Source organism: Herpailurus yagouaroundi, unplaced genomic scaffold (genome assembly GCF_014898765.1).
Source record: "Herpailurus yagouaroundi ecotype Mexico unplaced genomic scaffold, PumYag 162, whole genome shotgun sequence".
NCBI classification, from domain to species: Eukaryota; Metazoa; Chordata; class Mammalia; order Carnivora; family Felidae; genus Herpailurus; species Herpailurus yagouaroundi.
The window spans coordinates 4,514,591-4,527,282 of NW_024412403.1; the positions used below are offsets into that span (position 1 = coordinate 4,514,591).

Here is a 12,692-nt window from a genome sequence, read left to right on the forward strand (position 1 = left end):
CCTCCTCCCTCTCCCTCCTCCCTCTCCCTCCTCCCTCTCCCTCCTCCTTCCTTCCCACCCTCTTTTGCAACGTTCAGGAGTCTTGGGGCCCCTGAGCGTTCAGTCCGTCCACGACTCCAGCAGGCCCCAGGGCCTTTGCTCCCCAGGATGGTCGCCTGGGTGCGCAGGGGACAGCGAGAGGGGGCGTCAAGTGGCAGCGGAAGTGCTGCTTCCTGGGGGGGGGGGGGGGGGGGGGGCGTCCCTCCTCCCCGCAACCGGAAACAGACCAGGACGCATTCTCTGTAGTTCAGACCCCAAACGCGCGGGGTGCTCCCCCAGCCCGGCCGGACTTCGGGTGGAGGGGCCGGGCCCACCCTGCGGGGGCGGCGGGGCGGCCCCGCCCGCGCTCACCTGCTCCGCGCTGATCGCCTTCAGAGTGCGGGGTCACCGCGAAGATGGGCCGCCAGAGCCGCATCGTGGGCGGGAGCAGCGCCTCCCCGGGGGACTGGCCGTGGCAAGCCAGTCTGCACGTCCAGGGCGTCCACGTCTGCGGAGGCTCCATCATCAGCCCCGAGTGGATCGTGACGGCCGCCCACTGTGTGGAGGAGTGAGTCCCCGGGGGCCGGGGGAGGTCTGGGGGGGGGGGGGGGGGGGGGGGTTGGGGGGGGGGCGGGGGGCCCGGGTGCCGGGGGCGGGGTGTCCGATCCCTCCAGGCCCTGGCGTCCCGGCCCGTGGGTGGGCCCCCCCCCCCCCTGCGCGGCGGGCCGGGGGGGGGGGGGGGGGGGCTGGTGGGCTGGAGCGCGGGGAGCGGGACCCCCTCCTGCCGCCGGCTTCGCGGCTCCTGCCTCTCTCGGGAGCCCCCTACTTCCGGGAGGGCCGGACTCCCTGGAAGCCCGTCCTCACCACCGCAGGCCAGGGGACTTCGCGCTGCCCTGCCCCAAGGCTCCCTGGGACGCACGGTCAAGCATCCCTGGCCACAGCGTGGCCCTCAGGACGGGGCAGCCGTAATTTACAGCGTCCGCTTTTGTGGACGACGCTGCCCCCTCCTTTCTCCTTAAACACAGACTTTTTTGGTCACACGCCTCCTTTGGAGGAAACCGCTCGGCAGAGAGGTCTTTCCGGCTTAGCGTGACCTCGAGCCGGCTGCGGACCTGGCCATGCCGTCCTCTGGCTGTGTGGCCCCCGACCGTTCACGCAAGGTGTCTGACCGCAGTGTCCCCTTTGCACACCTGCAGGACAGGTGTACCTGCCCCTCCCGAAGGCCGTTGGCGGGGGGGGGGGGGGGGGGGGGGCGGAGGGAGCGACGTTTGTCACCCACTGGTGTTCCCTTCCTGACTTCTTTCCACCGGATTCCGATACCTCCCGGGATCTGGGGTTCTCCTAAAAGGGAAACACCTAGAGGAAGCTAATGCCCTAATGGCTGTGAGGCCTACAATCTAGCCATCCGCATGCACTTATTAAGCACCTGTTGGTGCCAAAAGATGCCCTGATACGTGAAGGCAAGTAAGACCCAGTCCTGCAAGAAACGAGGTTTGGAACCTCAGGGAGGCAGTCAGACCAAGAAACAGCGTTCTTCGATGTTCTGAGGGTTTGCGGCTGGTACAGAAGTATGGGGGTGGAGGGGCTGGGTGGCTCAGTTAGTTAAACGACCCCCTCTTGATTTGGGCTCAGGTCACGATCTCACGGTTTGTGAGTTTGAGCCCCCCATCGGGCTCTGTGCTGATGCGCAGAGCCTGCTTGGGATTCCCTCTCTCCCTCTCTCCCTGCCCCTCCCCTGCGCGCGCTCTCTCTCTCTCTCTCCTAAAATAAATAAAAACACTAAAAAAAGAGAGAAGCACAGGAGGAATGGACCTTATTGTCGAGGTGCACGGGTGGGTGGGGCCACGGCAAGGCGCCAAGGGACAAGAGCCCGAGACCTCCCCGGCCTGGCCATGTTGCTTCTAGAGGGTCATGGCGCCTCCGGGACACCTGGCTCTGGCTTGTGACTTTGGAAGTCACCAAAGGAGTGTTTTTCCCATTTGCGTTTCTGAGGCGCTGAGTGGTCTTCGGCTTTACCTTCCAGACCACTGAACAACCCGCGGCACTGGACGGCCTTCGTGGGAATTTTGAGGCAATCTTTCATGTTCTACGGACACGGGTACCGAGTGGGAAAAGTGATCTCCCACCCGAACTATGATTCCAAGACCAAGAACAATGACATCGCTCTTATGAAGTTGCAGACGCCTCTGACTTTTGATGGTACGTGACCGCGTCCGTGGGGCTCGGGGGCGTGTGGACGACTTTGACCGCGTGTCCAGGGAAGATGGAACCAGAGAGAGGGGGGTTGTGCTGCGTGCGGGGGCATGCACCTGTGACGGGCTGGGGGAGGGAGTGAGCGGCACGCTTTTCCTCTACCGTCCAGAGTCGTGATTTAATCGACACGCGTCAAAGTCCACACGGGCTTTCCAACCACAGCGCTGCTGGCCTTCGGGGTCGGACGGCGCTTTGGAGCCGTCCTGGCCTGGTCCCCATCCACCAGATGCCACTGGTGCCCTTCGGTTGTGACACGGATGTCTCCAGACGTCGAGAGACCTGCCCTGGGGGTGAAATCGCCTCTAGCTGAGAACCGCTGATCTGAAATTTGTCAGGACTTGACTTTTTCATATAAATCCTGAAAACAAGACACTTAACGGTTTACAACAACGAAAAGCAAGCCACGGTTTCCCTTAGCTTGGGCCCCCATTCTAGTCGATCCAAGGGGTCCTCCGGAATGTTCCAGCCCACACGGGCAGGGACAGACCAGACCCTCATCCACCACCACCCCCCCTCCCCCATCAAGGTGTTTGCATTCAAGTTGGGACACAATGTGGACCCAGAAGAACTGGTCCACGGGGGCCATGTCCAGCATGGCCTCCGAGGTGCAGGCTGGGAGTGCCCGCCAGCTTCTCCAGCCTCACGTGTGTCCTCTCTGCCCCTCGTCCCCTGCCGACAGTGTCTATTGTCAAATTTTTGTTCCTTGAAGATTTAAGTTTGAAAAAAGCCTTCACTACTTGCAGCCTCTCTCTTAGTTCTGTTTCTTGAAGAGTTCAGCGTGAATTTCTAGAAGCGGAGCTAGCAAACAGTTCTGTTTCTAAGCAGCTTAACTTCCAGAGAAGGGAGCACCTCGCCTGTGAGGAGGAGGGGCCCGGCAGGGACAGAACGTGGGCGTGCGGGGACAGGTCGGGGTCCGGGACTCTCCTGGGGTGATGGTGGTGGCACCGGGCCTCGCGGCGTGCAGATGGGGGGGGGGGGCCCGGGCTGAAGACGGTCGCTGCACAGCCTTCAGTTAGACCAGACTGGCTCACGCTGTTTTCTCTTCTTGGAACAGACAAAGTGAAGCCGGTGTGCCTGCCCAACCCAGGCTTGATGCTCGAGCCGGAACAGCCGTGTTGGATTTCCGGGTGGGGGGCCACCCACGAGAAAGGTGAGGCTCTTGGCCACGCGGTTCCCACGGAGCCCAGCACCGGGCTTGGAAGTGGGGGGGCCGGGGGGTTGATCCCGGATCCGCTCGCACGCGATTAGATCACTTCGGCCATGTCGCTCAGGCTCCGTGCCTCAGTTTCCCCATCTGCTAAATGGGGAAAAAACAAAAACAAAAACCCGTGCCTGCCCTACCTGGCACTGTGTCCTTACTAAGACGCAAGGGAAGCAACGTGTGTGGAAACTGCTTTTCGAAGCGTAGAGGCCGCATCAATGCGAGGGACGTACAGGCTGTGTGATCGCGTCCCCTTGTTGCTAACGGCTTGCCCTGGAAGCCGGCCGTGCCCTCCGGGGGCTCAGGGACAGTGGGCTCGGTGAGGGCGGGCTTTCATGACCCGCGATGGCCAGCCGCAGGCCGCTGGAGCTGCGTCCGTCTGCCCCGACGCCCCAGAGAGAGGGGGAAGCTGCACAGTCGTGGTGCAGACCCGCTCAGCGGGCTTTGCTACGATTGACTTTCTTCTCCGAGAAAACTTTCCGGAGAAAGGGAGCTTAGCGGTTCCACTTTTACGGAGCGTGAGAAGCGCTTGGTGGTACAAAGAGGCCTCTCACGCACTGTCTACGTCCTTCTGGAAAGTGTTCAAGGCAACACCCGAGAGACCCTTCAGAACAAGGCGGGAAGGACAAGAGCTGGGTGATGTGGGGGCAGATCGGGGCGACGGTGGCCGAGCCGGGCATCCAGGCACCTGGTGTAAAGAAAGTTAGAGCCGCTGAGCCTTACCCCGGGCTCACTGTGGGAAAATCGACCCGTGTTTGTGGAGCACCTCCTATGGGCTGGGAGGGCGTCACCGCACAGCATAGGACAGGAACATCTGCCCTCAGGAATGTCGCATTTCCTCGTGGATGTCTGGGGGGCGGGATGTGGTCAGCCGGCAAACAAAGAGCTGAACTGGGTGCTTTCAAAGGGCAGAAAGTTGTCACGGCGGGGGCCTGGCTGCTCTGAAGGGGTGATCAGGGAAGGCTTCTGGTAAGAGGCGACACTTGGGATCTGAATGATGAGGCTGTTGAAGGAACAGAGGGTCAGTGTGGCGGGGTGGGGGGGGATGGCGAGTCAGGGGGGACGGTGTAGGCTGCGGGGGGCCCTCACAGGCTTTGGGGAGGACCCTGGCTCGTATTCTGCGTGAGCTAGGGAGCCGTCGGGAGCTTTTAAGGAGAATGGCATGAGCTGGCGGGCTTCCGGGGAGCCCCAGAAAGGATGTAGGCAGGAGGGGGCTGACCCCAAGTGCAGGGGAATCATGTCTGGGATGCGCTGGCGGCTCAGCTGTGGGAGGTGGGCCTGGAGGCAGGAGACCGTGTCTGGGGCAGACCCCCCCCTCCCCCATCACCACCTTGCAGGTGGACTGAACATCAGCAGGGGGAGAGGGAGGGATCCAGGGCGGTCAGCTTCTTGCTTGGGGATCTGAGCCCCAGGGTGGGTGCGGTGCCACTTTCCGAGCCAGGGAGGACGGGGTGGTGAGGACTTGGGGTGGAGGGGTGCGGTGAGAGGCTCTGTTTTGTCACGTGAGGCCCGTGGCGCCTGGAAGAACCCCACGCGGAGGGAGCGAAGAGGTAGATGGACACAAGGGCCCACCCTGCTGTGGAGAGGTTTAGCGGGCAGGGGAGCCGGGGAGCGGGACCGGACCGTCGGTGGAGCCCCGTGGGGTTACGGAAACACGGCCTGACCCCTGTGGGCCCGGGAGCGGTCTGGCGAGGACGGAGCCCCAGAACCAAGGCGCTGGGCGGAGAGGGAGGAAGATTCTAGAACACAGAGCGTTCCGTAGCTCCAGGGCCAGGAAGGCCTCCCTGATTGGGAAGAGCTGTGCCAAGTCCGAGCCGTCGGCTGTCGAGATGACCCGGCCTCCCTGGAGGAGGAGGAGGAGGAGGAGGGAGGGGCCGTGGCCCCCGGTCTCGGGTGCGCACTGGCGCGTCCCCAGGAGGGAGGCCACTGCTCCACGGGAGCCGCTGGCTGCACGGCCGCCCGATGCTGTCTTCCGTCTCAGGGAAAACCTCAGACGAGCTGAACGCTGTCATGGTGCCCCTCATCGAGCTCTGGCGTTGCAACAGCAAGTACGTCTACAACAACCTGGTCACGCCGGCCATGATCTGCGCGGGCTACCTGCAGGGGACCATCGACTCCTGCCAGGTGACTGGAGGGCGCCCTCGCAGCCCCCACGGACACGGGGTCCATGTCCCTGGCACGCGGGGGGTCAGCTCCGGGGTGGCCGTGGCCAGCCGCCGTGACACTGATGGTGTAAAAGCACGCGCGTGCCCGGCCACCGGCCCCGAAGGGTTTTATTTTGTCGGCTTGGGAGCGGAACGGAAGTAAGTTTTGCAACCGTTTTAAAATACGGCCGACAATTTACTTAGTAACTAACTGCTACCTGATGCAGGCTAAAAGTTGTCACTGGAAGAGTCTCTTTTGGGGTTTATATTACTGTCCCTCTTGGTGGGGGGGGGACACAAAACCCGCACACTGTGTCATAACTGCCACGGGGACCCCCACTCCGACCCTCGCCCTGACCCCATCCCTCCGGGCGTGGCCAGTTGTGTGTGCGGGCTGTGGCTTAAACTTCCGCCCTTGGCTGTGTCCCCCAGGGTGACAGTGGAGGCCCCCTGGTCACTATGAAGAGTCACATCTGGTGGCTGATTGGGGACACGAGCTGGGGATCAGGCTGTGCCAAAGCCAACAGACCAGGCGTGTATGGAAATGTGACCGTATTTACGGACTGGATTTATCGACAAATGAGGGTAAGTTCCTGTCCCCCTCCCCACCTTGCTCTCTACTCTCGTCCCAAAGCCCAGAAGTCCGCGGGGTGTGGCGTGGCTGCCGGGGGCTCAGGCTGGCCAGGGCATGGAGGGACAGGGCCGGGTGGCGGGACAGACGGCGGAGGGAAGCCGGCACTGAGTAAGCACTTGCACCTTCACGGGCTGCGGTCGACTTGCGCCTCCCAGACGAGGCTACACGGCTCACTTCCGCACGTTCTCACTCCTGCCCCGTCCGGCCCTGTCCGCCTGGAGCCGCTTCCTTCGGCAGCCCGAGTCCTTGACCGTTGCCCTGTAGGAAAAAAAATGTCTCTTGGCCCCGCTAAGCTTGCTGCTTCGGTTATAAGTCAGTCTAGGAGGGGCGCCTGGGTGGCGCAGTCGGTTGAGCGTCCGACTTCAGCCAGGTCACGATCTCGCGGTCCGTGAGTTCGAGCCCCTCGTCGGGCTCTGGGCTGATGGCTTGGAGCCTGGAGCCTGTTTCCGATTCTGTGTCTCCCTCTCTCTCTGCTCCTCCCCCGTTCATGCTCTGTCTCTCTCTGTCCCAAAAATAAATAAACGTTGAAAAAAAAATAAATAAAAATTTAAAAAATTTAAGTCAGTCTAGGAGACAAAACGAATTTGCTGCCTTTTTGTGTCTTGAGAAGATAAAGCCGTTTCTTTTTTTCTCGTTTCCTTTTTGAACAGGCAAACGGCTAATCCGCGTGGCCTTTGTCCTCGACACCGTTCCACAAGAAAATGAAGGGGCTGATTTTTAACTCCCCGTGCGTGATGTGCTGTATTTTTAGAAATGATTCGAAGGTCCTTTCGTTGTTATTAAATAGTGTATTTGTCTGTCTTCGGCACTCTCCATAGTTCTGTGCAGGCCACAGGCCCACGCTCCTGGACCCCTGGTCTGCAAGGCGTGACCAGGCCCAGCGGGGTGTGGGCGCCCAGGGCCACCGCAGGGCAGAGGGATAGAGGCCGCCCGGTGGGGTCTTCCTTCTAAGCCCACTCGGGGGGCCGATGCACCTTTTGGATGCGCCTGGGGCTGGTGACTTCTCAGCTGCTGGACGGCTTGAGACAGAAAGGGAAGAAAGCCGGGTGGGACTTTCAGGGTCAGCCTGCTGGGGTCACTGCTAGGGAGGGCCAGTCTCCCTCCACCCCCCTGGGGGTTTTCGCTGATCATTTTTTAGTGCCTTCTTAGCAGCCCTGGATGGTGGCTGAAAATAAAGGGACCAGCCCTTCACGGGTCAAGATGGAAAGGCAGCAAGAACCTTCTCTCCCGCTCAACAGGGTGAGAGTGTAGACAGACCCTTCGGGGCAAGGGAAGTGCTTGCAAACGCAGATGCCACCGTGTGTGGGGCTGGGCGCCCCCGGGGAGAGCCAGCCCCACTCCCCCACCCTCTTCCCTTCAGATTGTGGGGTGCGGCGGAGTGGGGTGCTGTGCTGACCCTCTTGGGGCCTGCTGATTATATGGAAATTGAGGTCACCCCCTGGGAGGGGGGGGCGGGAATCAGGGATGTGTGATTAAAGATACACTATTTCCATGTAAAGTTCCTACGTGTTACTACCTCAGTGCTCCGGGAGTCTTGGCTGTGATGTCTCTAAGTAGTTGCTACATTGACTCTTTGACACTCTTGGCCTTGCCAAGTGGGCCGCGCGGGGGGGGACTTGAGGCGCTTTCCAAAGTGTTCTGTGCCGGGGGTGTGGCTTGTGCTGGCCACAGAGAGGAGAACCTGCGGGCCCCTTTCAGCCCCTCAGGCTTCCCCGGGAGGAGGGAAGGGCTGGGGTTGAATTGCCAAGTGTGGAGCCTAATTGCCTCTGCGCTGAGTCCTGTTTTGGGGGGGGGGGGGGTGCTGCCTCCTCTCAAGCGCACTGGTTTCCAAGAAGGAAATGAACGATCCCACCGCCTAGGGCTTAGCCCCGAAGGGCTAGGGCTTAACCTTGAAGCGGGAAGCGGTGGCGGCCCCACTCCCCGGATGGATGCTTCCGTGCCCGCTCCCCGAGCCGGATCTTAAAATGCATTGTCGTGGCGAGAACGTGTTGCGTCCCTGGCTTCGTTTTATGTGACGCCTGTTTGTCCTCTGTTTTGTACCTTTTTTAAACTGTAAAATTCAATTGTGAAATACTGTACAAATAAATTATACATTTGTTTTCCAAGGATTTATGGAGTCCCTGCGGATGGGGATGGTGAGCAGAACCAGTCTGCACCTCCTTGGAGGGCGGTGATGCTGGGGAGCTGCTGGGGGGCGGTTGCCAGCGGGGACGGGGGGAGGGGGGCGGGGCTGAGGACTGAGGTGCAGGGCAGGGTGGGGGTGGGGGCTGGTGGATGTGGTCCCGTCGGAGGTGTCCCGTGGTAACTCCTTTTTTTTTTTCTCCAAGTTTATTTATTTGAGAGAAAGAATGAGCAGCGCAGGGGCAGAGAGAGTGAGAGAATCCCAAGCAGGCTCCGAGCGGTCAGCACAGAGCCCGACGCGGGGCTCGAACCCACCAACCGTGAGATCATGACCCGAGCCGAAGTCGGAGGCTTAACCGACTGAGCCACCCTGGCGCCCCCGTCCGTGGTAACTCCCGCCATGGCTGTCACCACCCATGGCTCCCGCTTCCCCCTGACTCAGACCCTGAGACCCCACTGTCTTCCAGATCTCTCTGTCCGGTATCCCACACATCCTCAGCCCCAGCCTGTCCAAACCCGCGCCCAGCATCTTGTACCCTGAAGCTGTCTCCCCAAAGTCCCTGTTATTTCTGGGTGACTGAGCTGCCTCCTCAGCTCTCTTGGGCGCCAGTCCCATGGAGATGGGACTGGGACTGTGGGCAGGAGAGAAACACTGAGTTTTTTTCTCTGCCTGAGAACAGAACTCCATTCGGATCCTTTGCATCCCCCAAATCCTGCACCCGTGACAGGTGATTGTTTTCATTATGTGTTAGAATTGTGGAAAGACACGTGGGGCGCCTGGGTGGCTCAGTCGGTTAAGCGGCCAACTCTTGATTTCAGTTCGGGTCACGATCTCAAGATTGGCGCGTTCGAGCCCCGGATCGAGCTCTGTGCCGGCAGTGCTGAGCCTGCTTGGGGTTCTCTCTTCTCTCTCCCTGCCCCTCCCTCCCCCACTCGTGCTTTCTCCCTCCCTCAAAATAAGTTTAAAAATTTTATGTTAAGACGTGTTAAAATTATGGAAAAAGTGGTCCTAAAAACAGGGAAAAGCACACATTTTTGCTAGACAATACCCTTAAATACAGTGGATCCTCACTCATGGTAATTATGTTCCTTAAACCCATCACGAACGCTGAATTCGTGAATGGGGAATTGTTGCTTCTGGGGGACAGAGACAAGGTCAGGTGTCGACGAGCCTCCGGTCTTTGTCAACCGATGGGTTCATGACCTTGTTTTGTGGGTGCTTCTGTTCAGAGACGCCTAATTGGATATATAGCTGCTGCACCAACTCTGAGCCCGAGCGGATGGCACCATCCCTCCCGAACTTGCTTATCTGCACGCGTGTTTTCCCCGTGAGGCACTTCACGGAGACCACGCTTCTCCACGACACCTGGGGCCGTGTCGAACCCAGAGATCACCAGCCAAAAGTGCAAAAATGCTGGAAGCCTGGCACCAAGCAGATCACAAAAGGACATTTATTGACAGCGAGAGCTGAAACGAGAAGGAGGGCTCCGCTGTGTGTCCTCGGCGAGGCACCTCCCCTTTTTTGCCACCCCGCGCACGCCTGGCCGCCGTAGCGCCGTGAGTGCTGGTTTTGGAATTACGAATAAAAGTTAGCAGGTAGGGGGACTCAGAAATAAAGGATCTGCGAAGAGCAGTGAACCGTATACCTAGAAAGTCCACATGGGCCAAGGCAGTTAACAATCTTCAGTTGCATTTTTCGCGCTAGAGTTGCCGGGTGAGTGGCCTTTGGATGAGGCTGATTGCACCTCAAAGATCTAGCCAGAACGCTGGAGCTAGGGAAATATTGATATTTTTGGATTAAAGGCTTTATAAAAGATGTAAGTTAATTTGCTTGATATAAATGAACCCCAAACACTCATCATTAAAGGGAAAACACACGTATTAATAAAAGTGAATCATTTGTGCTGATTTGTGTCTCTTCTTGCCACTGGGTCAGTGGGTGGGTTTCCAGCACTGAAACATGTGCCCTCCAGGGGCGTCTGGGTGGCTCAGTCAGTTAAGCATCTGACTTCCGCTCAGTTCATGATCTCACAGTTGTGAGTTCCAGCCCCGCGTCGGGCTCTGTGCTGACGGCTCGGAGCCTGGAGCCCGCTTCGGATTCTGTGTCTCCCTCTCTCTCTGCCGCTCCACGACTCATGCTCTGACTCTCTCTCTCTCTCTCAAAAATAAACAAGCATTAAAATAAATTGTAGAAGCAGGCACCCGCCTCGATTTGTGTCTGGCTGAGTTGTCAATGGGGGACAGTCCTGCCTCGAACCCAGGTTCCGGGTCTGCTCCCAGCTCTTCCTCTGTCCCCCTGTGGCTTCCTTGCCCCCACTCCGATTTCAGAGTCTCTTCCCCTTCTGATCGAGTCTCCCCCTTCCACAGTGTTTAAAGACAAGTGCTAGAATAAAGTGACATTTAAAGATTAACTGATGTGGGGCGCCTGGGTGGCGCAGTCGGTTAGGCATCCGACTTCAGCTCAGGTCACGATCTCGCGGTCCGTGAGTTCGAGCCCCGCGTCGGGCTCTGGGCTGATGGCTCAGAGCCTGGAGCCTGTTTCCGATTCTGTGTCTCCCTCTCTCTCTGCCCCTCCCCCATTCATGCTCTGTCTCTCTCTGTCCCCCCCCAAAAAAATAAACGTTGAAAAAAAATTTTTTTAAAGATTCACTGATGTACCAGCTGCCCCATGTTTAACGAACCACCCCCATAAATGGTGTTCGTCAGTCACTGGGACTACAGAGATGCATCTCATAACCAACCGAAATCCCACAGAACCGCTTGGACCTTTCTTCCCTGGAGAAACACAACAGGTGTGACAGAAGCTGCGCTGTGTGCCTCATTCCCTGCGACCTGGTGCAACATTCGCCGCCTGGATTCCTTTCCTCTGAAACAAAACCTGACATTTGGGGGAAATCTCTGGGTGCCTGATTGTTTTGTCTGCCTTTCCTCGAGAAGGACAGTATAACGGCAGGTGCTCTGGGGGCGCCCGGGGGGGGGGGGCGCTCAGTCAGTGAAGCGTCTGACTCTTGACTTCAGCTCGGGTGGTGACCTTGAGTGGGGAAAGGGTGAACATTAGGCAGGGGGAGGTGAGAGAGAGGCAGTGGGCAGCTGCAGGCGGAAGGCTAGAGCGGCAGCGGGGTTTGAGAGGGACAAAAGGAGAAAGGTATTCCAGCCCCGCCTGGAGCCTCACGGACTTCCTGATCAGGTCCCCATAAAAAGTCAGGGACAGAAATGCTCGGCGGCTACCCAGTCGGGACCCCTCTCCCTCTTGAGAGCTTCGTGCTTTCTCTCATTACACTCTGCCACTCTGCTCAGTCTCTGTCGTCTGCGGGACTCGTGCTTCGACTCCGTGAGACCAGCACAAGCTCACGGTTCGGGAGTTTGGGGCTGCTGTGCTGACAGCGGGCAGCCTGCTTGGGATTCTCTCTCTTCTCCTCTCTCTGCCTCCCCTGCTTATGAGCCCACTTGCGTGCGCTCGCTCTCTCTCACTCAAAATAAATAAACTTAAAAAAAAAAAACAAAACAAAACAGGTGCTCTGAAGCATCTTAGAAGATAGTCACGAATCCAGAAAGCCATTTGAACAAATGCCCAGCGTGTCCCGTGCCCCGCTCCCTCTCATAGCATTTATTAAGCACCGACAGCACATCAGACCCTGTGTTCTGGAAAACCCAGGCTTTCTATGTCAGTCCGCTCTATGTGGCCCCTCTCCTTGCTCTGCTCCAGACTCGGTGCCATCCTGTGGGCTCAGCAGAGCCCCAGATGTACCGAACGTGAAGGGTTCGGGAGCGGGCATCACGGATACTCTAGCATAGTCTTCACAGACAGATGGACCTTCCTACTAGTGCTCTAGGGTGGGCAGCAGAATCTGGAGACGCACGCAGGCTCTAATCCTAGCAGTGTCCCTCATGGGTGGGGCAGGGATGGCGGAGGGGAGATTGCGGAGGCACGTGAACCCTTTGTCTGAGGCTGGCTGCCCTCGGAGCAAAGAAGTGACCCAAAGTGGACTCCAGGGCTCTCTCTCCCCGGGTCCTGAACACACGGGAGAAGGGACCGTACACTTCCCCCTTGTTGGTGGCGGCCTAGGACAAGCCTGGGGGAGCCCTAGACACCTGCTCTCTGGGGCCAAAGTGAAAGTGACCGCCAGCTCCAGCCGGGGATTGCTGCGGTGGCTCCCGGCACCCCCGTGAGAAGCCGCCCGCCTCCCCTCTGCGCAAGGGGCACACGCCTCGTGCTGGCCTCGGCGCGCCCGCACCGCGCGCCGGCCTTCGCTCTTACAAAAGCCTGTGCGTATTGCCGGAGTGTTTCTTCCTTTCGGCCCCAGTGAAACTGCGCCCTGCA

General features: G+C 59.0%; 1 protein-coding gene and 1 long non-coding RNA gene across 4 annotated transcripts in view; one reads left to right on the plus strand and one right to left on the minus strand.

Moving 5' to 3' along the window:
* LOC121035918 (uncharacterized) overlaps positions 1–5,447 on the minus strand; it is a 9,512-nt gene extending 4,065 nt beyond the window's left edge. The window contains exons 1-2 of the long non-coding RNA XR_005793141.1: positions 5,045–5,447; positions 4,196–4,475 (exon numbers count right to left, since the gene is read on the minus strand). This is a non-coding gene — a long non-coding RNA (uncharacterized LOC121035918). The remainder of the gene's footprint in view (positions 1–4,195; positions 4,476–5,044) is intronic.
* Positions 1–8,358, plus strand: part of TMPRSS2 (transmembrane serine protease 2) — a 38,182-nt gene extending 29,824 nt beyond the window's left edge. For all 3 annotated transcript variants that reach the window (XM_040483876.1, XM_040483877.1, XM_040483879.1), the window contains exons 9-14: positions 415–586; positions 2,042–2,217; positions 3,326–3,421; positions 5,454–5,596; positions 6,049–6,201; positions 6,901–8,358. In XM_040483876.1, the coding sequence (XP_040339810.1) occupies positions 415–586; positions 2,042–2,217; positions 3,326–3,421; positions 5,454–5,596; positions 6,049–6,201; positions 6,901–6,912 (752 nt within the window). In that variant the 3' untranslated portion in view covers positions 6,913–8,358. The remainder of the gene's footprint in view (positions 1–414; positions 587–2,041; positions 2,218–3,325; positions 3,422–5,453; positions 5,597–6,048; positions 6,202–6,900) is intronic.
* The last annotated feature ends 4,334 nt before the right edge of the window (positions 8,359–12,692 follow it).